The sequence below is a fragment of the Panthera tigris genome, chromosome C1 (assembly GCF_018350195.1).
Source record: "Panthera tigris isolate Pti1 chromosome C1, P.tigris_Pti1_mat1.1, whole genome shotgun sequence".
Lineage (NCBI taxonomy): Eukaryota > Metazoa > Chordata > Mammalia > Carnivora > Felidae > Panthera > Panthera tigris.
In genome coordinates this window covers 79,619,842-79,644,063 of record NC_056667.1, presented here as the reverse complement: position 1 = coordinate 79,644,063, position 24,222 = coordinate 79,619,842, and the positions used below count along the sequence as shown (strand labels likewise).

General features: G+C 37.2%; 1 protein-coding gene across 2 annotated transcripts in view; it reads right to left on the bottom strand.

Moving 5' to 3' along the window:
• ABCD3 (ATP binding cassette subfamily D member 3) overlaps positions 1-24,222 on the bottom strand; it is a 75,040-nt gene that overhangs the window by 1,800 nt on the left and 49,018 nt on the right. For both annotated transcript variants that reach the window (XM_042997937.1, XM_042997938.1), the window contains 13 exons: positions 22,473-22,542; positions 20,358-20,427; positions 20,171-20,268; positions 19,963-20,054; positions 18,296-18,387; positions 18,139-18,214; positions 17,949-18,012; positions 12,028-12,105; positions 11,856-11,921; positions 11,670-11,759; positions 11,071-11,190; positions 4,718-4,822; positions 1,708-1,764 (listed from right to left, as the gene is read on the bottom strand). In XM_042997937.1, the coding sequence (XP_042853871.1) occupies positions 1,708-1,764; positions 4,718-4,822; positions 11,071-11,190; positions 11,670-11,759; positions 11,856-11,921; positions 12,028-12,105; positions 17,949-18,012; positions 18,139-18,214; positions 18,296-18,387; positions 19,963-20,054; positions 20,171-20,268; positions 20,358-20,427; positions 22,473-22,542 (1,078 nt within the window). The remainder of the gene's footprint in view (positions 1-1,707; positions 1,765-4,717; positions 4,823-11,070; positions 11,191-11,669; positions 11,760-11,855; positions 11,922-12,027; positions 12,106-17,948; positions 18,013-18,138; positions 18,215-18,295; positions 18,388-19,962; positions 20,055-20,170; positions 20,269-20,357; positions 20,428-22,472; positions 22,543-24,222) is intronic.

Below are 24,222 nucleotides of genomic sequence, written 5' to 3'. Positions count from 1 at the left end.
CTTATTATCTTGAAGGAACCAAATGTATAAGCCTCCTACAAATCAGAATGCTTCTGTAACTCCACAAAAACAAGGATCTGATCTTGGTTGTGTAAAAACACACTGACCAACAGGGCAGTCTTGAATACTTCCTTTATCTGGTTTCCTGGATCAGTGTGGGACCTCTAACTTAAGGCTTTTGTTAGTTCTTGGTCTTAGCAGAGGAGGAAAAGAGCTGTACAGAGTTCCTATATACCCTATCCACTGAAGACACTTAGGACGGCAGTTACAAAGGCTTCTGTTTTATTTAGTGGCTTTTTATTTACAGAAAGGACTTGTTTTTCCATCTTCTATGTTGTTATTTCTTAGCTATTGTGGCCTCTGACATTGTAACGTGTCACCCCTCCTTCACATAATCACTTCTTGATGTTTTGCTTGTGTGCACCACCAGAAAAAGAGGGGACATCAAGCCCAAGTCCTCTCACAGCCCTCTCTGGCTGTAATGTTTATGAACCCCTGAGAAAACACAAAGGCCTGGACACTTTTCAAACTGCTTTGTTATTCACTTTCTCACTTCATTCATGAAAAAATGGTCAAATTATGTCATAAGATCATAAAAAGAATCTTTAAAAGTCAAGCAGCTATACAGAATTCCATTATTTTTCACAAAACACTTTCATAGAGGCTATCTCTCTGATCCTCATGGTAATCTAGGAGACAGGAAGGCAACGATAAGAAACTTTATTAATGAAGGAAGCAACTGATGCCAGAAACAGTGGTGCTTAAACCCAGGTTTTCTGACTTTAAATCCCATCTCTTCATTTGATCATTTGTACACGATCACATAAACCATAAGGTTCTTGGGGGTAAAGACAGTACTCTGTATCCCTCAAGGACATTTACGTAGCCCAGTACTTGGTGAAAACGCTGCTCCATGAGGTATGTATTTTAAGGCACAAGATACCCTATACTATTGTTCTAATTTTTCTCAAACCCGTTCTTCTACCTAAAATGTATCATTTAGGAAGAAAAAGAAGGAAGAAAGAGAAAAAGAAAGTAGGGAGGGAGGGAAAATGAATCAACAGGGTTTAGTTTGGGGGTGTGATCACCTTACATCAAGAGCTGAAAAGAACTGCCACACCGAGAATGGCTCTGCTTAAGCACCAGAATAAATAGGGTATTGTACTAGTGCAAACCTCACGCAATCTCTGTGTAAATTATAACGACTACTTAATGATTCTATTTTGTTACAGTGCAATGGTAAACATAGCCGACATTATTCAGTTTCCCCTTCATAGCCATGATCTCACTAAAAATGTCCCTAAACCTTCTGCCATCTAATCCTCAAGACTCTTTCCCCTCCTGCCAATACTGGGTGGTGAGAAAAACTTTACTTAGCAATAGCTGTGATAAGGTTGTGTAAATTTTAGTCAGTTATACAACAGTCATTTATAAAAACAGAGAACCACAAGTGGTTTTCTAGTATCTCTCAAATACAACGAAGGCTTGTTTATATGTATTAGAACTTTCAAAACTGACAACTACAATAATATTTAAGAAAAACCGATTTTATTTTATATACCTGAAATAGAATCACCTTTTGTACTTCAAGGTATGTATTTAAAAGGGAACATACACCAAGAAATCTAAAAGCATATAACCACCTGAATGCACATATTTAAATAAGATAAAATTCCCCTATACCATTCAATGTTAAGAAATACAAACCTCATGGTGTTTCCAAAGAGACTTTCTATGTGACACAGTAAAGAGGGTGATGCCGACCTAAGAGAAAGAAAATGATTTAGGTTTACATCAACAACACAGAATCACAAATTAAACTAGTATATATTTTTAAGCTATTAAAATGACTGTCTTCAGAAGCTATAGTTAAAAATCAATGTGAAAGAGAAAAAATTACAATGGACGCCCCGATGTTCAAGGTAATGCAAAGTACTGACCATTGACCACATAACAAAAACAAACAAGTATCAATAAAGTCTTAAAAAATAAAAAAAACTAACAGGTACTAGCATTAAGTATACTATTTTGTATGGAGCAGAAAATATACATCCCAACACATTTCCTATTTTACTGTGAAAAATATATGAAAAGAGTACAAGAACAGTAAAAATAGCAAAAGGTCAAAATCAGGAAAATTAAATCTATATAATATAGTGTTGTCTACAGTACATCTGTTTTTCAAATACAGGATCATAATCCTTTATTGGAACCCCTGTTTTGGAATAGGTCTTGGAATTCAGATTTTGGAAAAGTAGTAGTATCATCACCGGAGGGTTCTGGGAAAGAATTCTGTAATTAAACACATGAATGTTTCTGTGGCAGCATGTAAGAACACTGACATTGAGACGTCTAAGAGTTTAAATATCTTTTGTTAGTTCAGGCAAGGTTTGGCTACCCAGTTGAGCTTGCTGCAAAATAATGAAAAATCTTGTGGTTTTAAAAGCTTATTGGTTTTCATTTTTTTATTTTGTTTTTAATTTTTTTTGAGAGAGAGGGAGCAAGAGAGCAGAGCAAGTCTGAGCATGAGTGGGGGAGAGGTAGAAGGGGAGGGAGAGAGGGAGTGAGGGAGGGAGAGAGAGAGAGAACAAGAGAAAGAGAGAGAGAATATCTTAAGCAGGCTCCACATCCAGCTCGGAGACCAACATGGGAGCGGGGCGGGGGGAGGCTCAATCCCACGACCCTGGGATCATGACCTGAGCTAAAATCAAGAGTCAGATGCTTAACCAACTGAGCCACCCAGAAGCCCCAAAAAGCTTATTGGTTTTTAAACTGTATATAAAGATTTAGACTGTAATAAAGATTAAAAACAAAACACTAATCAATATAACTACAGATGCTGTGGATCAGTAGTTCTCAACTGGGGATGGGAGGATTTTTATCCCTTAGAGGACACTTGGCAATGTCGTGGAGACATTCTTGATTGTCACAACTGAGAGCTACTGGCATCTAATGAATGGAGGTCAGAGATGCTGCCAAATATCCTATAACGCAAAGGAGAGCCCCCCACAACTAAGGATTATCCAGCCCAAAATGTCAGAAGAGCGGTGACTGAGAAACTCTGCTCTAGATCATGGTTTCTTAAAATGGATCTCTCAAGGCTGACAGAGATAAATGCCAGAATATCCAGAAAATTCCATCATGAGTTCTAATTTTATTTTCATTTTGATAATTTTTTAAAAATTAGCCTAAGTACATTCCGGATCATTTCGACATGAGATTTAAGTGCCCAAGTCTGGATTTATACTTCTGCTGGTACCAAGTGATTACTTAAAGTGACAGCACTTAAAACTTTTAATGCGCCGTGACTTTGGATGTCACGTGGAAAGGTTCTCAAATTGGTCAGAAACTGCATGACAAAATAAGTTACTAATAAAATACATTTCAGTGGTACAACACTTATTTAATCTTTGAGAGCTCACTTCAGAAATTATTTATTCTTATGATTCCACAATAATTGGATCAGATCTCAACTTAATGAAAGCATTCTTTTTGTTAGAATTGCTGAAGATACATAAACAAAATTCAAAATATAAGATCTGGACCTCAGACTGTATCTTTCCATAATTAAATCCTAAACCAGTGGTTTGGTTTCAGCAAAACAGTATTTACAGGTCTCTTTAATGTTACCAAATTGAAACTCTGTTTTGTCTGTACTTAATTTGTGAATTTACTAGTTCTGTGGCTGTAAATCAGCTCTAAGTTCAAGGAGCTCATACTTGATTTCATACTTATACATATTCAATTGCTGTTATAGTAGTATAAGCTAAATTATCAACTGGGAGTCCCATAAGAATTTTTTTCTTTTAAATGGAATCTATGCTTTATAGGAGAATCACATCTTATGTGGGGACTCACAGCCTACAACTAGATGTAAGAGGAAGTCGCATGGTCAAAACTACCAGCCTCTAAATCATTGATCAAATGGACTATACCTATAAATACCTCCAATACCTATAAATCTGAAAGTTTATATGAACAAATACATAGAGAAATTATAAATGACTGAAACGGATTCAAGAATAGAAAACAAACCATTACAGAAATAAAATCAGTAACGAAAATCTTCCTACAAAGATGAATGTAGCACATGCATTCCTTTGTCATCATGCCAATGCTTCTCAAACCTTAATGTGCATTTGAGAATTTTGTTAAAATGTGGACTCTGACTTGGTAGGGCCAGAGTCCGCATCCTAACAAGTTCCCAGGAGATGCTGCTGCTGCTGCTGCTGCTGCTAGTACCAACACTGATGGGTAGGAATTCACACTGTAAATATGCGATATGACCTTTTATGTGTACTATAAACCCCCAAAGAACAGCTACAAGTTGTTAAAAGACTCCTGTACTTCGTTTACTTACACAGAGCTGCGAATGGTTAGGATATACTGCTAGTAACCACTCAATAGTTACTTAAAGAAAAGGCTACCAAAAGAAACTTTGGTAAGAAAGTTGGAAGTAAGTTTAAATATACTATTTGTTTCAAATCTAAGATACGGCTAAAGAATTATATACAGAAATCATTTACAATTCTTTTTCTTTTATTCATATCTACTAATTATCATTTGAAATCTTTATTAAAGTCGATACATCCTTCTTTGATAGTAATTTCATTACTTAGTAACTTGAAATCTTCTCTTTGGACAGATATTTCGCTGGACACAGAGTACACAGAGAAGAATGACACAAACCCTAAAACTGAGAACCTGAAGTGCTTACCTTTCGACAATGACTGTAAATGTAGCCTTCCACATCCACACTCACAGCACTTGTGCATTCGTCCAAAATGGCAAACTGGGGTTTATGATAAAATAACCTTGCCATCTGAAGCACAAAAAGAAATATTTTGTGTAATCACAACATGCAAAAACTAGTAAGCTCAACTAGATTTACACTTAGTCTTGTAAAAGAAGTACAAAAATTATTTTAACTTAAAAAATGTTTTCCCAAAACAGAAACAATATCAAAAAACCTGTTTTTACTGTCTTCCCAAACAATGGGGAAAATGTAACACATGGGAAATACTGTTAAGAGTTCATCAAAACATTTAAGATGTGATGTGAAATGAAGCTGAGTTTCAAACTATCAGAGAAAGTTCTCTAAACAAGATTAGAGGGTATATATTGTAACCAAATCTTGGAATTCAGACTCTAGATGGCTCAAGTGCAAATATGTGTTTACTTCTAAATATTCTGTTACCTCAGTCATGGCAATTAATATTAAGCTGCCGATTAATATTTCCACCAATTATTTTTGAGTGCCCCTGTTTTATATCCCTGAGGTCAGTACTGGGTGTGCTCATTTTTTAAAGGCTCTGCAAATTTTGTAAGTAAAAATTAACATCAAGATCGTTACAGCTTCCATTTCTTTGATTGGCACAAATGCTGAACATTTGCTCATTTATTTTCCATACGTATTTTATTTTCTGGGAATTATTTACCCTGATCCTTTGTCTAACAGATATTCCAATTGGTCATCAGCCCCCAACAACGATCGCCATGTTGCAAGACCAATGGACACTTTTCCATCCTTACCCAATTTATCTTCTCTGCTACATGCAACTCAGATGACCACTTCCTCCTTCTTGAGAAAGTAACAGTGAAACCATAGTCTTAACGTTTCTTCTCACTTCTTAGGCTGCTTCCTCAGTTTCTTTTCCAGCATTTTCTTTTCTGCTGGACCACTAAATGTTGGGGTTCCTCAGGGCCAATTCCTAAGTCCTCTCCTCTTTTTCCTACATTGTCTGAGTGATCTCATTGAATCTCATTATCTCAAGTATTATTTACATTTGTAAACTCTCAATATGTATCTCTTGCCCATCCTTCTCTTCTAATTACAAGACTGATATATAAATATTCCTCTTTGATATTTCTACTTAGTTATCTGATTTTCCCCTTAAAATCCATTCATGTACTCCACCCCCATCTTAAACATTTCAGCAAATCACACTATCAAACAGCTGCTCAACCTAGAAGGCCATGAGTCCTCCTTGATCTTTCCCTTCTTCTCCTTCCTTCCACATTCCTACTCCTCATTTTTTTTAGTCCATTCGAGTAAGTCCTTCAGTCTTTTGTAGTCCACTCACTTTACTGCATCTCCAAAATCATGCCCTCAGCCCAGAATACAATCCTCTCCTGCCTAGAGGACCACAAATGGCCTATTTCTTCTTTCACTCCTCTCCAATCCATTTTCCCTGTAACTAGAAGGATTCTTCAGAAATGTAAATCCGAGAATTTCACTCTTCTGCTTAAACCCCTTCAACAACTTCTCACTTCACTAAGAACAAAACCCAAACTCCTTAGCATGGCCCACAGACCCTGCATAATCGGATTCCTACTTACTTTCTAACCTCAATATTTCTAACCTCAACATGACCAGGACACAAGGTATCTAAGGCCAGAGAGGCTTAGCACATGTCATTTTTCTTAGGTCTCAAACACCGCACCGTACTCTGCTTCTCACATCTTTGAAATTTCTGTTTAGACCACCTCCTCAAACCTACCCTGACCCCTGTCCCACAATCTAAGCGGGTCACTCCTTAACACCTCTGCAGTGCTTCATAGGTTTTGAACTGTGTGTTGTCTTGTTTCTTTGTCTACTCCTCTAGGCTAGTATATTTGCATAAGCAGAGATTATTTTAATCACTACTGTACACTCGATATTTGCATGAAGGAAACATTTAAATATTTGATAAATTAATGGCCAGAACATAAGCAGTTCTCTTGGGGTTTGTATCTATTTGATGAGGTGAGGAAGGGGAAGCATTAAGTATAGACTATGAAGAAGTTCAGCTGTGCAGAGAATGAAAGGTACAGACGACAGAGGTTAAGGCTGAGTTTGCCTTTTAGATCAGGGAGACCTGGAATGTCTTTCTGAAAGAGAAGGACCAGAAGAGATTGAACACAGGGTGTGTGTCTGCACATGTGCATAACCGAAGGAAAGAATATGATAAAGTCAGAGGAGAGAGGGTCCAAAAACATGGAGACACTGAGCTTTTCTCAAGAGGAAGGATGACATAGCCTCCACAGACAGAATGAGGGAGGTCAGGGCAGCCTAGTGCAAGCTCAATGAAGAGGATTGGTTATCTAAAGGCATTCCACAAATGCCCCTCCTCTGTGTCCCCATGGAAGTCTCTGCATACCTACCTCACCACACCCAGCACATCGTGTAGCGATTTTCTCACATGTCTCTCTCCCACTCCGCCGTCAGTACTTGATCCCACAGTACGAGATCGTGACGTGAATAAGTCCATGACCCCTGCAGCTGTACTGCCACCTGAGCTGGACACGCCACCGCCTACGCCTCGGTGGTCACCTTCACCCCCAGCCTTGTGTGGCAGCACACTTCACTGTGCTATTGCTCACCTTCCTCCATACACGGGGTACTCCGCAGTTCCTGCCCCAGGGGACTTGTGAGAATTGAATGGAGAGGGCTTAGCCTACCGCCTATCACCTATTAAGCACTCAATAAAAATGAGCTGTCATCTCACTGACATAACAGCTTCTCTTTCTCCTCTGAGGAGAAGTTGAGCTGTTCTGCAGAGAGACATGGAGTAGGCAATGAGGTAGAAAGCCTGAGATTGGTAGTTTATAAATGATACTCGTGGAAAATAAGAGAGAGGGGCAAAAGTAAGTAAATGACCACCTGACCGTGCTGTGAGCCCCTGGAAGACTGGAAACCATGAAAGCGTGACGGTACCAACCCCCGTCACCCTGATCTTTCAGCTGTGCTCAGGAGCCTATATACACAAACGCCAAGGCAAACAACTGCTCTTGGGCTGAGGCTGAGGTAATAAGAGGAAACAAAAAGTGGGAAAGGAAGTTAAAGGGAAGGAATCATTTGTTCATTGCTTTAAGAAATACTACCTGAGTACCTTCTATGTGCCAGGACCTGGATTATTAAGTTTGTACTGGACAGAAAGGAGGCAGAGTCAGAAGGGGACTTATCAATTATAAGAAAAGGGATGGGTCAATATTCAAAATATCAGGGTGTCTGAAGCAAGGAGACAGTTGCCAATTAGGTAAAAGAAAAAGAATTGCAAAAATGGATTTAAAAAACACTAAAAATTTTATGACAATGGTATCTCTGGTAAGGGGGGTTTTGGCCCTTCTTTATACTTTTAAAAATATTCCAACTTTTCTATCATACATACTTTTTCATAATTAAAAAAAAAAAAACTTTCCTAAATAGGAAGAACAAGAATAGAGGAGTAGGAAAGATAACTATCAATCAGAGAAGTAAGATATTGCAACTTACGATACTGGGTAGAGCAACCCTGGCTGGTAATGGCTGGGCCCAAACAAGTGCAGGGGAGGTAAGGAAGATGTTACTTGAGACTGTAACAGACAGTGAGAGAAGGGAACTGGACAGACAGTCCACCTGGACACTGGAGGCTGTATCACATATTGGTCAAGAGCAAGAATTCTGGGGGTGCCTGGGAGGCTCAGTCAGTTAAGCATCTGACTTCAGCTCAGGTCATGATCTCACAGTTCATAGGTTTCAGCCCCATATCAGGTTCCACAAGGACAGTGTGGAGCCTGTTTGGGATTCTTTCTCTGCCCCTCTCCCACTCTCTCTCTCAAAAATAAATGAATAAACTTTAAAAAAAAAAAAAAAAGAGCAAGAATTCTGGTGTCAGACCCACCTGCACTTGAATCTCCATTCTGCCACTCAGTAGCCTGCAAGGCTTTCCCTTGTCTATACCTTAATTGACAGGGTTGCCAGGAGAGTTAGATAGAGTTTGCCACGCAAAACCAATCCTTCCCTCGTGTTATCCCAGTGCACCTTCCTTACAGCTGTAACTGAAGACTGCCTTGTGTGTGAGATAGCTGAGAATATCTGTATCTCCTCACTCAATTATCAAGGGCAGGCACCTATCTCAGTGCCTGCACAGAGTAGATTCCCAGCTAATAATGAACTCTGTGAAAATTATACCATAATTAAGGTTTTTTTCACTAAGATCATGGAATAATAATCTCATTTCCCTACATTTATACTGACGTTTTTCAAGGAACTTTTAGAAATCTGTTCACCAGACCTCCCTTTATTCAAAGGTATTATTCCATTCCCTCAAATTTAAATGTGACTTTCCTTACCCAAAAGTTCCTTTGGTTCATCTGTTTATACCAACCATCACTCTTACAGATTCACTGTTTGGGGTGGTTAGACCTTTCAAGCTTATTACTCTTAAAAAATTATAATTTTTATAACTTATAAAAATTATGTCCTCTCTTCCCTCAATTGTTTACTTTGAAAATTTTCAAGCCTACCCAGAACTGTAGGAACAGTAAAGTGACCACACAAAAACTCTTCGCCCAATTTCACCAACATCAACATCTGTTGCATTAGCCTTCTCTCTCTCCCCACAAACCTTTTGAAGGTAGCAAAGCAATATGCTTGGTTTTAAATTTCAGTCAGTTCTGCAAACACTGGTCTACACAGAACACACCTGCCAATGGCTTGGTCGTGCAGCCCTGTCATGGGTAAGCTCCTCCATTTCCCAACCAACTCTAGAGTGGTTCATCTGGTTTTATTTTATTTTTTAATTTTTTTTTCTAACGTTTATTTATTTTTGAGACAGAGAGAGACAGAGCATGAATGGGGGAGGGGCAGAGAGAGAGGGAGACACAGAATCTGAAACAGGCTCCAGGCTCTGAACTGTCAGCACAGAGCCCGACGCAGGGCTCGAACTCACAGACTGTGAGATCATGACCTGAGGTGAAGTCCGACGCTTAGCCGACTGGGCCACCCAGGCGCTCCAGAGTGGCTCATCTGGTTTTACAAGGCTCCTTCTTTGGCCCTTGTCCTCTCCCTAACACATTCTCTCACTCCTCCAGACCTTGAACTTCTTATCTTCAAAGAAGAACTATCCCTTCTGTACCCTACACATAGAGTTCTTAGTTCAGCACATTTATTTTTCTTTCTCTGGATTTATACTGTGTCCATTTGTGAATCTTGACTTATCCCTCCATCTTCTTTGAAGTCATGGTAACAAGAATTTAAATTTGCTCTACTGACTTGTAGTTATTTCTATAGTCATCTACTAAATTGATTCCAGAAACCCCAATCACTTCAAATTCTCACTCCTACCACCCAATTTCCATTTTGAGTATGGCTGACATCTCTTTTCTTTTGTTTATGACTCATTCTTCACTCTATCAATTAATCTTATGCTATAGCACCAGCCAGACAAATCACTATTAAGTTCATATAGAATGGGTATGTTTTGGGAAAAATAATATGCAGTATCAGGGAATAGGAGGCAACAGAAAAGGGAGAATAGAATCCAAAGATAATGAGTAAGCAATTCAGCAATAAGCCATTTCTTTTACTGTTTTTCCTTAGCCACAGTTCTAATTTCCACAAGGTTAACACACTGGAAAAAAAATTCCTCTGGATCTGCGCAAACTATGGTATGCAGGGTTAGAAAATGACTCTTTAAAAGTTATCCCTCTTAACAGAGTACTCAAGGTATCACTCTTAATATGCAGTGTCCTGTAGTCAAGTTTGATCAGGAATAAGTTTAGACAATCATAAAATTAAAACAGTTCCTTGCAAACCCTTCTTCATATTAGGAAAATGTAAGAAATCTAAATAATTTTGGGTAGCAGATACTAAGCCCTGAAACCAGGACACACATAATGGTAGAGGGAAGGGCAGGAACAGAATAAAGTGGGAACAAAGTTAGAGTGGATGATTTCTACTACCTTCTGATATTTCAGAAAGAAAAGCTTCAGTGAGAGGTCAACAGGAAAAAGATATAAGACATCTTGGACTACCATATAACCCAGGATCAATGTGATGGAAAGTTTCCCCAACTTTAATTAATCCCCAATGAATTAATAGTAATATAATTAGAAAATTTATGGATTTTTCAGACTTCTAAATGTACATGCAAGTTATATATTTTCAAGCATTTCTATTATCATTTAAACTAATCCATTCAACAATACTTGCTAAATAAAAAGATTAAAATAAAACTGTGTGCCTTGATTAATCAAAATACTGGACTGTAAGAGTGACCCTAAGCAATCAGTTGCCCTGTCATGCAATATAGTCCAAGAATAACTTACCGCCATTCTTTGTTTCTCTCCACCACTGAGGACATCCATCCAATCCTGAACACTGTCCCAGCCTCCTTCACGTTCAAGGATATGACCCAACTGGACATTATCTAAGTATTCCTTTAGTACCTTTCAGCAAAATGATTAAAGATTAAATCACACGTAATGTAAACCAACATTCTCTAGCTTGCTTTATTTTTTAAACTAGAATCGCTGTAATTCTACTGCCAATATTACTTACAGGGGCACATTTCACAAAAGAATGTGGCACAAAGATAGCCCTAAATCCTTTACTTCCTATCTATGCTAACTTTGACATATGTGGTAGCTTAAAGAGAATAACACTATTGCATATAATTAAAAGATAAGGGCAATGAAAAAAAAAAAAAAAAAGTAATAGTGTAAAGACAGGTTAAATTCACCAAACCATATTTAAGCAAAGTAGATAACATCTTACCTCAACTTGGAAAGTTGTAATTAATGACAAGGTTTTAGAAGGCTTTTCAGGCTAGGATAAACTACCTGGCAGTTAAAATGCTTAACTGATTAAGATAAAGAATCTGATATGGAGGATTTCCAGTAGGTCTAGTCCATAAGCATTTCCTTACTAGGTCAGATATCCCCTTCCTTTTCTGATCTTCTCTTCCATCTGGATATATCACTTGGTCTCGAAGTGTTCCAAGGGTCATATAAGGTCTCTGATAGTGGCAGAGCAAAAATTATTATAAGTGAATTCTTTAAAAATAAATGAAAAGATCTTTAAATCAAAGATTACAAAATAAACAAGGTCTTACCTGAGGAACATAGAATAACTTTCCTCTCTCAGGTTTAGTTAGACGCCCTCCAAAAAGAGGCCATAACTATAAAAGGAAAAGGAAGGGGGAGAGGAGCAATTATAAATTTCACCATGTAGTAGATTGTATGGCAAAACAAGATTACAATATCTTGAGGCCAATTTGTACTTACTTCACCAAGAACACGGAAAAGTGAACTCTTCCCACAGCCATTTGGACCACAAATTAAAACATTGGCCCCAGATCGAACCTGAAAATCAGTCCATGAATTAATAGGGAATATATACTCAGTGAACATTTCTTTTGAGTCAAATTGTTCTTTGCTAACGATAAGCTTTCTAGTTTGTCTATAACTGTGATAATAGGTAGAAGCAGTGGAGGGTTTGGTTGACCTTTCATTTTTGTTTACTTTCAATATTTACTCACTTTTTTCATTTAAAAGTCAATGACTGCAGCTTATAAATTTTGAGAATTCTTGAAAACAAGTATGTGTGTATATGTTTTCAAAAAAAAAATGGAATCATACTATGTATGTTCTATATGTTATTTAATAATATATCACAAATATTCTTCTAAGTCAGTATACTCAGATTCCTCCCATTCTATTTTTAAAGGCCTACAGTGTATTCCATTCTAAGAATGCACCCTAATTTATTTAACTACCTCCTTTTTGTTAGGTCTTTTGCATTTTGCTTTGCTCTTTTAGATAATACTGCAATGAACTGGAATCAGTGAGTGAATTTATGCATTGGTGAGAAATGTGTCTATACAGATCAGATTCTTAGAAGTATATATGCATTATTAATATTTACAAGTGCCACCAAATCGCTCTGCAATGATGTAAAGTTAAATGAAAAAAACGTAATCAAGAGTGGTTAAGTTCTGAGCTTATGGTCTCATATAAGTGTTAATCAACCCTGTGAAAAATCAGAAACCTGGGTTAGAATTTCAGCTCACAACATTACAGAGCAATGTATCACAGCAGGAAAGGAGACAACAAAGGTATGAGTTACTCTAGCTGTGGAACCTGCCTTTGACAAATTTTTTTAACTGTTGAGGCCTTATGTTCTTATTACTTAATTGAATGAATACTTTTGGAATGCTCAGTGTCAGGTTCTGCTTTAGGTAATGGAGCTATACTAATGAATAAAAAAAAAACAAAACCTGCCCGTACCAGTTTACATTCTAGTGGGAGAGACATAAAGAATACACACAAGAAATGAGTAAACTAAATAGTATCTTAGAAAATAAGTGCTATGGAAAAAAATATATACCAAGGTAAGGAAATTTGGAAGCGGTTAGGGGAGGTTACGTTTTGAAGGTGGCCAGACCAGGACTCATTGGAAATGACAACTGGGCAACTTTGAAAGGAGTAAATTAGGAGTTTATCTAGAGGAAGACTGCTCTAGCCTAACCCTACCCACAAAAAGCTGGTTCGAAGGCACTGAAGCAGGAATGTACGTATCCTTGTCAAAAAACAGAAAAGAGGTTGAGAAAACTGAGAGAGAGGAAGGAGTAGTAGGAAAAGAGCTGAGAGAAGTAAGAGGTTGGTGGAAAGCAGTGCAGGCAAATCCTACAGGGCACTGGGAGCCACTGAAAGGACTGCCTTTTACTCTAATGAAACACAGAGCCATCAGCATTAGCCACAACAGCCAAAGGTGGCAGCAACCCAGAAGGATGAAGGGATAAACAAAATGTAGACTATACGTACAATGGAATAGGATTCAGCCTTGAAAAGGAAGGACATTCTGACACGTGCTACAACATGGATGAAACTTCAAGAAATAAGCTAGACACAAAAGGACAACTGCTGTATGATTCCACTTATATGAGGTCCCTAGAATAGTCATATCTATAAAGTAGAATAGTAGTTACCAGGGGTTGGGGAGAGTGGGAAATCAGGAATTATTGTTTAATGGGTCCAGAGTTTCTGTTGGTTACGATAAAAATTTGTGGAGATGGTTAGTTGGTGATGGCTGCACAACACTATAAATGAACTTAATGGCACTGAACTGTTTACTAAAAAATGGTTAAAAGAGTCAATTTTATGTTATGTGCATTTTGCCACAATAAAAAAATTTAATGGTAGAAAGGGATAAATTGTACGTTATGTATATTTTACCACAGTAACAAAAGAATGAGCTTCTTTTTAAAAATGGTTGAGAATCTGATGAATGGATAAAGAAATTGTGGTTTATATACACAATGGAGTACTACATGGCAATGAGAAAGAACGAAATATGGCCCTTTGTAGCAACGTGGATGGAACTGGAGAGTGTGATGCTAAGTGAAGTAAGCCATACAGAGAAAGACAGATACCATATGTTTTCACTCTTATGTGGATCCTGAGAAACTCAACAGAAACCCATGGAGGAGGGGAAGGAAAAAAAAAAAAAAAAAGAGGTTAGAGTGGGAGTGAGCCAAAGCATAAGAGACTCTTAAAAACTGAGAACAAACTGAGGGTTGATGGGGGATGGGAGGGAGGGGAGGGTGGGTGATGGGTATTGAGGAGGGCACCTTTTGGGATGAGCACTGGGTGTTGTATGGAAACCAATTTGACAATAAATTTCATATATTGAAAAAAAAAATGGTTGAGAATGACTAGCCTACCACATAACTGATCTACAAAAAAATACCACATCTTATGTACTTCAGTGTTAGAGAATGAACTATACTGAATGATTTTTCCAGAAAAATGAACTATCCCATTTTCCGAGAAATTATTTTTAAAGAATCTTTTTGATGGACTTCTAAGGAATTACCTATTACCTTTTCCTGTGAAACTGAATATAGTGAATATTTCTGATTATATATAATAATTTTACTTTACTATAATGGTGATTCCTTAGGAGCTCCTAAAGTTCAGGGCTGTTAATTAAATGGTTCCCCACTACTATGCTTTGAGTCATATCAATCATATAGACCTTCTTCTGTTCCTAACTGTTCATTGTGGTTTTCACTGATATCCAATACTTCTCCACTCTATTTGGTGCAATATGCCAGGAAATCCAAAAACCAAATTTATAATGACATGTAAAAATAATAATTAGACTTACAGACATCTGTAAGCACTCTCTTATGCTCAAATGTCTTGGATTCAGCCATAACTTTACCCCCATGGCTTTTGGTAATGGTGGGCAAACTTCTGATTATGACTCAGTCATAATAAGCCAGCGATAATTTTTCCATGGTAAAGATTTATAAAAATGTCCCCCCACCCCAGCTTAAATGAAGACTAAAAGACAAGGGTAACTTTCACTTATGGCCTTTTATAGTTACGAAGTTCTTAATAACACTATAATTACTGAGGTTCCGGGATCAGTTTAAGGGGTCAACAAGTGCTCTGTACCACTATATTTTTACCAATAAAATATTCCCCCAGATATAAGACTTCATCAAAAACAGTTATACACATAAATATGATTTAAGTAAAAAAGAGAATATACAAAAGTATGCTGCTTATGAAGATTCACAGGCTTCTTCAAACATTATAAATGTGCCTTACTAAAAAAGTAAAAATCTGAGTAACTTACAAAGTACTATTTTAATGCCTACATTATAATCCACAAGTCTTTAATCTCTGAGGGTCTCTTCAGTCTACATCTGAATGGATAAATACATCTGTGGTGGGGGAGTTTATAAAGGAATGAGGGATAAAATCTCCTATCCTAAAGAGGTGTATATTATCTTGTTATTAGGTGACCCAAAAGACAAAATAATCATAAAGCATTAAACATTTATTTTTTGGTGGCCAAGTCTGTTTTATTATGCCTCTTTTCAGGAGAAAGGAATCCTTATTTTCAAGTAAGCCAAATGGGTAGAAAATAACTAAAGGTTACAAAGAAGTAAAGGATGTTTGTTAAATAAAGGAAGGCTACATTAAGGAAAATGACAGAAATAAAGGAGAAAAAGCCAAGTCTAACTTAAAACACCTAACTCAGAGAAAGACAGAAGAGGAATATATTACACTAGGCCCAAAGAGCACAAGTCAAAGAAACAGTTTCCATTGGAAGAGAAAACAAAATAAGAATCAACAGGAGAGATCACAGATCCTACGAAACATGGTCACAAAGTAACACACAAGCAGGGGCATAACTAGGGACTCAAAAGACTTTCCAAGTGAAACCAAAATAAGAGCAAAAAGTAACGGTCTTTCTGAGACTATAAAAGTGAAGCTATAGGCACTAGCCAGAAGTTTATTAAATCCAAACATAGGGACTTTAAAAAGAAGGGCTTCAGGACTAAAAGGAGAGTGACACCTTTAGCATGATACCCATGTGACAAAGTAGGCAATACCTCAGACAATAATCGGGATCTTTTCTATTCCGTGTATCTGTACGTATAGATCCCAAATCCATTCTCACTATGCTTAATCAAGTATACATCTGTATTGTTGGTGTAATCTATTTCTGCATCAAGACAAAGTGAGGGAAAGTGGGAGAAAGGGCCAAGAGGATTCTTCACTGGAGAAATCCTATGGCCCTCCTTCACCCTGGTGTAACAAAAATGGGGTTCTGAGCTCTTCTTTATCCCTGAAATCAAGCCAGGTAGGTGGCTACCTACTATGCCAAGGGAGCACACCACAATGACTGGCACACCGAGAATTAAATGAGACACTTCTGGGATACTTGGGAGTCATTCATTATTTACCAATTATATTTACACTTTCCCTATGTATTCTTGTGTTTCCTGGCTTGAAAATAAATATGGTAATATATAATACTCATTGTCAAATAAGTTCAAAGTACTTTGCATAGCTAACATTTTTCATTTTTATAGTTCCTTAAAAAGAAAGTGGGGACGTACTTAAAAAATATACATTACTAACAGGAACAAAATCGAAGACTTGCTGAAGATTATAACAATTGCAAAACAAATCCAGTAATGATACTTATTTTATCAACTATCAGACATTTCTTTTTTATTACTATTTTAATGTTTATTTATTTTTGAGAGGGAGACAGAGAGAGAAAGTGAGGGGCGGGGAGGGGCAGAGAGAGGGAGACACAGAATCTGAAGCAGGTTCCAGGCTCTGAGCTGACAGCTCAGAGCCCAACGCAGGGCTTGAACTCACGAACCATGAGATCATGACCTGAGCCGCAGTCAGACACTTAACCGACTGAGCCACCCAGGGGCCCCAACTATCAGACATTTCTAAAGTGAAAGTAGTTGAAAAGACGCTCCACATAAAACAAATTATAGAAGGCCACTCATGTAGGCATGTGGAGAAGAATTCTAGAGCTGTGCTGTCCAATATGGTAGCCACTAGGTCAGTCACGTGTAGCTTTTTAAGATCTAACTTACTAAAATTAAATTTTAAGTGTGGCTACTATATTGGACAAAGCAAACATGGCACATTTCCATCACTGCAGACGGTTCAACGGGACAGTGTTGTTCTAGAAAAATGATATCTAGACCTGGGGAGACAGCCTCCATGATAGGAATTTGTTACTAATCAACAAGATTTTCAGATCTGAACTATTCATAAAGTCGTAACAGACATATAACCTAATAGTTATAGTTCCTCAAGTCTGGGAATGTCTTATAAATCACAAAACTACGCATCTTTGCTGCTTCTTTTTAATGGCGTCTGCTATATCCCCATTTGATTAACAGACCACACTGACTCAGCAGCACTATTCACTTGGCATGAGATGTTACTGCAGTGCTACTGTGCTGTTCTTCCATGTTTTCAGTTATAACAAATTCTGTATTTTGTTTGTATAGGTATAGACCCTCCTGCACGGTCAAAACAATACCAAACCATAGTTTTTTTTAACTTAGAATAAAATTATATTGCATGTTTAAATACTCATTCCTCACCAGAGATTACAAGTAACTATACCTTCTATCGCTTTCTTGAGACAGACTTCATTTGCAAAAGATTTTTTCATAGTAATATAGGAAACTTTAAAGTTCTGACAATTAAGAAAAATAGATTTCTAAGTGTTTCAAAGACTTACTTTTTAAAACAATTTTGCGGATTCAGAGACTAAGACAAGCCTTACAGTTATTTTAAATATTCAGAAAACAGTTTTCCATTTCACTTTCTGAATCTGATCTAAGCTTTTATACAATCATTTAAAAACTTACTTCAAAATTAAGGTCTTGAATCAAGATATCTCCGTTTGGCGTTGCTAAAGGAACATGATCAAATCTACAGAGGAAATTGATAGAAAAAATTAAAATTTTACATTAAATACTAAGCAAATGCAGCTGAAAGAGAAAGGCTATTATGCAGTTAGCAAATGTTTATGGTGCTAAAGAACTTTTCAATACATACTTTATAATGTTATCAGCATTGAAGATCTCTCCAGCACCAGGTATCAAGGGAATGACTTGTGCTCCTTCTTCAATACCTTAAGTGGAAAATAAGTATTAAAGCACCACATTATGTCAGCCAAAATTTAAACTACATGGCCCAGTGCATTCATATTTACCCCTTTCCTGTTGTGAGACCATGGTGCGTTCATATTTGCCTTGATTTAAATCCTTCAGTACTTGCATTAATTCTGTAATCCGAGCAGTAAAACTAAAAAAAAAACACACAAAAAAAAGTCCTAATGAAAACTCCAAAGGCCATCATATCTCTATTATTTTTGTTATTTATTTGAGATGTAACGACATATGACATTGTGTAAGTTCAAAACTTATTCAAACTGAACTCGTTTCCAAAATTATAATTTAGTTTAAATGAAATAACCTAAAAGAAGAAGTCTTATCATCAGAAAGTATGAGCGCTAATAGTGTATGCATGCTTTATTATGTTTCAGTAGGACAACAGGAACAGGATAAGAGAGGTTTCATAGGATCCCCACCTCAACACAGTTACTTCTTTTAACAGGTGAGACAAGAAAGTTGTATGCCACTAGAATTTTAAGGAAGTTTGTAGTAGATACTAGACTAGTAGACTAAGGACTAGTACTAGTGCATTCCTTAGACATAGGAAGTATGGACCGAGTTCCTGCTAGAATGAGCTACAATGCCAAGTATAGTTAGCTTCTCCGTCTGAGGAAGGCATTTATTACAAGTATGCCAAAATGCCTGCTACCTTCCTATAAACATGGACAAATACGGAAGATTCCTCTCTTTCCTACTTCAAAAGGGAGAAAAGATGAAGTGTTAATATTAGCTGGAAATCACTGTGGCAATAGAGAGAAATCAAAGCTAATGCCAAGACATTGAGGAAATAAAAATAACACGATGGTCAAAGAGAAAGCAATCTGCATCAAAGAATCAAAAGAGTGAAAATCAAGCAGAAACCTTCCAAAGGAACAGAAGCACCCCATCTACCATGAACCATAAAGACATGAGAAAAGTTATTAACAAGCAGGAAGAGTGTCCGCATTCTCAAGAGAAACAGACTCCTCATAGCAGTAGACAATCTCCTCTATCTTGCAATGAAGCCCTAAACTGCCATAGAAGATAAGGAAGAATAAAGAAGAAACATGCGGATGGGTCACAAGTCTGGGAAGGATCCGATGTGATCCAGTTTCTTCAGAAGTACTTTTTACATGATGGTGTTTTTTACACCATACCAAGCCCTTTATATTAGAGCTGAAAATACTGAAATATTTAATTCCATTTTATGGTCTAAGAACAATTTCACCTAACAGTATGACCATATTTACAACTGCAGCCACAGACACCACGAAGTGACTTTTTACTTTTTACACATTAAAATCAACTTCATCTGTGTTTATCCTTTGCTAGGTTGCCAGTAACAAGACCTATGGGGAAAAAAAGTACAGAGGAGGACAAAAAAGTTCAAATGCAAAAATTCTCTTCATTAACTTAATTTTCTGTAAATTAAGAAAAGATTGCCATGACTTAACATTTCCCAACTTATCGAATACTAGTGTCCGTAGAGCAGACAGCTTAAGAACCACTAACCTGGTTGAAGGCTCAAAACAGCTGTCTTAAGCAAACATGAAAAGTTTACGATCAGAGAAAAATCTTCTCTAAAGGTCCTAAATCAGCTTCCAGGAGTAGGAAACGGGACTTCAGTTGCCCCTTATCTTAACCTCAACTGGGCACAATCATTAAGTATTACATAGTTTTAAAACTTCTCTGCAACTGTTTGTTCATCATTACTAATCTTACTTACCCGGCCAATCTCGTCATCTCACGGCCAGCCAAAACTATCCGACCCAGAGCTTGAGACATTCGCAAAAGCATTCTTCCACTTTGGTAGTAATCCTTAAAAAGAAATAAATACTGGTTTTCACTTATGTTTCTAAGACTAAAAAGCAGCTTTTATTTGTTTTTATATTGAAATTTTCCATTTATTATGACAACGGTTACTAATACTTTACCTCTAGAAGTTCTGAATGTGTACTCTTGACATGTCGAGGATGAGACAAATCTAGGAAAGGACGACTGACAACCAGGTAACCAACAACAGTGGCAAGATCTGACACAAAACAGTTAGGATTGAAACATTAATAACACTTCACTTTTTCCACAAATCTCATTCCACTATCCATTTCAAAGCATACTTACATTTGGCAATTATGCTATCAATGAAGCCCATAGAAAACCGAAACAAAATGAAATTATGTAGGTGCTCCACCTGGCAGAAGCAAAAACAAAATATACATATATATTGTACGTATATAAAAATATGAATCTACCCTAAAAATAAAAAAATTATAAGATTTATTCCATGAATATTTAGAATGCCTACAATCTCTGATTACACTGTACATCACATTTTCTTGAGCACAGTGCTGATCAGAGTAGATGCCACAAAAATACTCTATGAAACCATTTTTATGCAAACAGAATGGAAATCACATATAAATGATAATGTGGTATTATTTGCACATAATATTGTATTCAGAATATGGTCAGATACATATATGCTGAAAATGATCAATAACTAAAACAACGACAACAAAACAGAAGGATGAGCTAATTTAGGTAAAACACTAGCTGCTTAGATTGGCACTCAGTGCTTTGCTTTAGTTGGAGACATCTGGTCTATGCTTTCTCTAAGAATCATATTACACTGCATCTGAACCAAGTGCTAATGTAATCAATGCTGCGCAGCCCTAGTCTGTAGCTTTAATCTCAGTTAAATGCAGTACCTTAAAATAACAAATCTAAAAATGTTTTGTATTCTGCCTTTTTATCAGATTATTCAAGGCCCTGCATGATCTGGCACTGGGCTCTATCCTAAATTTAATCTAAGCTGCTCCTCCTCTCTGAGTTCCAGAAATACTGGTTCCTCAAACATGTTCCTGTCTTAAGGCTTTCCTTCTGTTGTTCTCTTGGCCAGGAATACCATCTTCCTTGATATTTCTATTCTGTGACTAACTTGCTCACTCCATGCATGTCAGGGTGGCTTACTCTTACTACCTCTTGTGAAAGTACAATGACTGGAACATTTATTCACCAAATGCCATGTGTTATATGCTATGCTCAATGCTGGAGATACAACAGTGAATAAAACAGACAAGGTCCCTGAGCTCATGGAGTTTACATCCTCATGAAAGAGACAAACTAGAAAACAAGTAAGATAAATATAAATTGCAATATATGCTTTTAAAGAAACAGATCGTTAAATCGGGAAGGCCATTTCACATAGACTAACCAGAGAAGGCAAAGCCACAATAAGCTGTTAACTTTGGGGCTAAAATCTAAGGATAAGAATAAGCAACCCAGGTAAAGAGTGAGCTGGTGAACAGCAGCAGTTCCCTGGAAAATTACCCTAAATGCATTTTATCAGTAAGCACTATCAAAGTTCAGTCACATTAAATATAAGTAAGGCAAAAATCCAATTTCTGAAATAAGGAATTTAAAATGACTTTCCTTAACCTTTTTAAATCACTTCAAATATACACTTAATTTCACAAACTTCCACTTAAATGTAAGCTCCTTACAGGCAGGATTTTGTATGTCACATCCACAAAATTACCAGCACCTGGAACAAGCATGGGCACCTAGATGGCACTCAGTATCTTTTAAATGAATGAATAAAATTCCTTGAATTCAAATTTTCCAAATGGCAAGAAAAGAACCGATGTATGTACAGTTTTCACAAGAAACAATGTTTGGAACCCTAAATCAAGGGTCAACCAACTATATGGCCCAAAGTACAAATGCAGCCTGCCACGTATTTTTGTAAATAAAGTATTATTGGAACACAGTCACACTCACTCATTTACATAGAGTGTAGAGTTACTTTTGAAGGGCAGAGCTGAATAGGTACAACACAGACCATACGGTCTAAGAAGCCTAAGCTACAGATCTACTATCTTGTCTTTTACAGAAACAGTTTGCCGACCCCTATTCTAAATAATCATCATCATAATAATATCTTCAAGAATGCTACAGAAAGCAAAGAATTTATCTTTAAATAAGACGCCTGTGCATCTCTAAAAATACACTGACAATTATTTTAATGAATAAATAATGTTTGTAACGGGAGGCTTAATACACTAATAGGATAGTTTTTATTCTTATATTTTTTATGAAAATACAGCATAAAAATACTTCATAGCTGTTTAAAAATGAATAGCTTAAGGATTAAAGATATATACCTATAGATTCAGATAGTCAAGGGCCAAAAATAATCTTTCCATTAATACACGAGCCTCAAGCATGTTATCTTACCAGTTTTCGGAAGACTGAGTGGATTGTCTGCTTTTCTCTCTTATTTCCATTGTAAAAGGCAATTTCTTCACTATTAAAGAAAATAATTTAGTAATTAATTTTAACATTATCTATGCCTGAAAAACAACTGAAATAGAGTAATTGATGACTGAATATTTTATTGATATGGACATTTAGGGGGTGCCTGGGTGGCTCAGCAGGTTAAGTATATGACTTCGGCTCAGGTCATGATCTCCTCATGGTTTGTGGGTTCGAGACCCGCGTTGGGCTCCATGCTGATGGCTCAGAGCCTGGAGCCTGCTTCAGATTCTGTAGCTCCCTCTCTCTACCCCTTCCCCACTCATGCTCTGTCTCTGTCTCTCAAATATAAATAAACATTAAAAAAAAAAACTTCAGTGGACACTTAAGACTATAGGCTTAATGGGTGTGTCTTGCCACAGTTCTGTGCTGGAGATCCTGCTCCAAGCTCAGCTGACCAGAGAGCACAGGAACACACACCTAACCGGATCACAGACTGAACTGCAGCCATATGTTGCATATGCCACCCGTAGCCTGGTTGGAAAAGATGTGCCGGGTGAGTCCTCAGAAATTTAATTAATTTCTTTAATAAAAAATAAGAAGGAAGCTGCTATGATATATAGGAAAGCAGGGCTGGGACAGCCATTATAGATGACAAATGGAGTATAGACCCTACACACAGGAGGGAGAGGATAAATAACAGGTAGAAGAAGCTACTGAGCGATGCCATGACATACAGCCTTTGAAAGACTGAAAAGCAAACCAACTCCAAATGATTTCACAGTGCCAGCTTCCAGGAGGCCCAGCTGAACAGTCATTCTTATTCTGGGAACCCCACCATTTCCTCACAACAACTCTCCTTTTCTTGAGCTGGACTGAATGGGTCCATAAGGGCCACAAGAATCTTGACTAGAAGAAAAAAGGCATTCTTACGGATGAAGAAAGGTAAAGTGCAGTTAAGAAAATCTGTTGTCACACAGCTAGCAAGTCAAGCAGATAAGATTGTAAACCATACCTGACCCTCAAGTCTAGTCTTCCCATACATCAGTATGATGTAAACATTCCCAGAAAAGTAGCTCTTACAGCAGAGAAAAGTAAAGATTTACATAGGAGTCTAAGGGCAGAGTTGAAAAGCCTTCAATAAACACCCAATATTTCCTTAAAGTCTCTTTTTCCCTTAAAAATTTATGTGAATTGCATATTCTACTCCAAAATGTACCTGCATTCTTCCCATTATAAAAACAAGGTAGCTCTTGCCTCAGCCCCTTCAAGTAAAATTAACTTCGTATAAAAATGAATCACGTTTGACCTGTGTTTCACCATTTCCTTGACACAATCATATAGAGCCCCAGGGTATCAGAGTTCCAGTTTAAAAACAATTCTATACCTATAATTAGTTTCTCGCTTCCTTCTACCTCCTCTGCACATTTAAGCCCATGGAGGAAGATAAAGTAAACATTCCACTGAATCATTTTAGCCCCAATCTAAAACCTGAAAGGGCAAAAACATCCTAGAATACTATGGCTGGGCATCTACCATTAATTCTCTTCCACATCCTTCTTCCTAAGAGAACTCCAATTTTCTTAGTTACCTATCTACAAGGAATGAGTTCCATTTGGTCTCAGGCAATCACTTTACTGTGACTGCTTCAGACATGGGTAAGTGATAATTCTGGTCAATGAGAGGTGAAACAAAGTCAGCCATGGGACTTCCGGGAAAGTTTTCCTGCTCT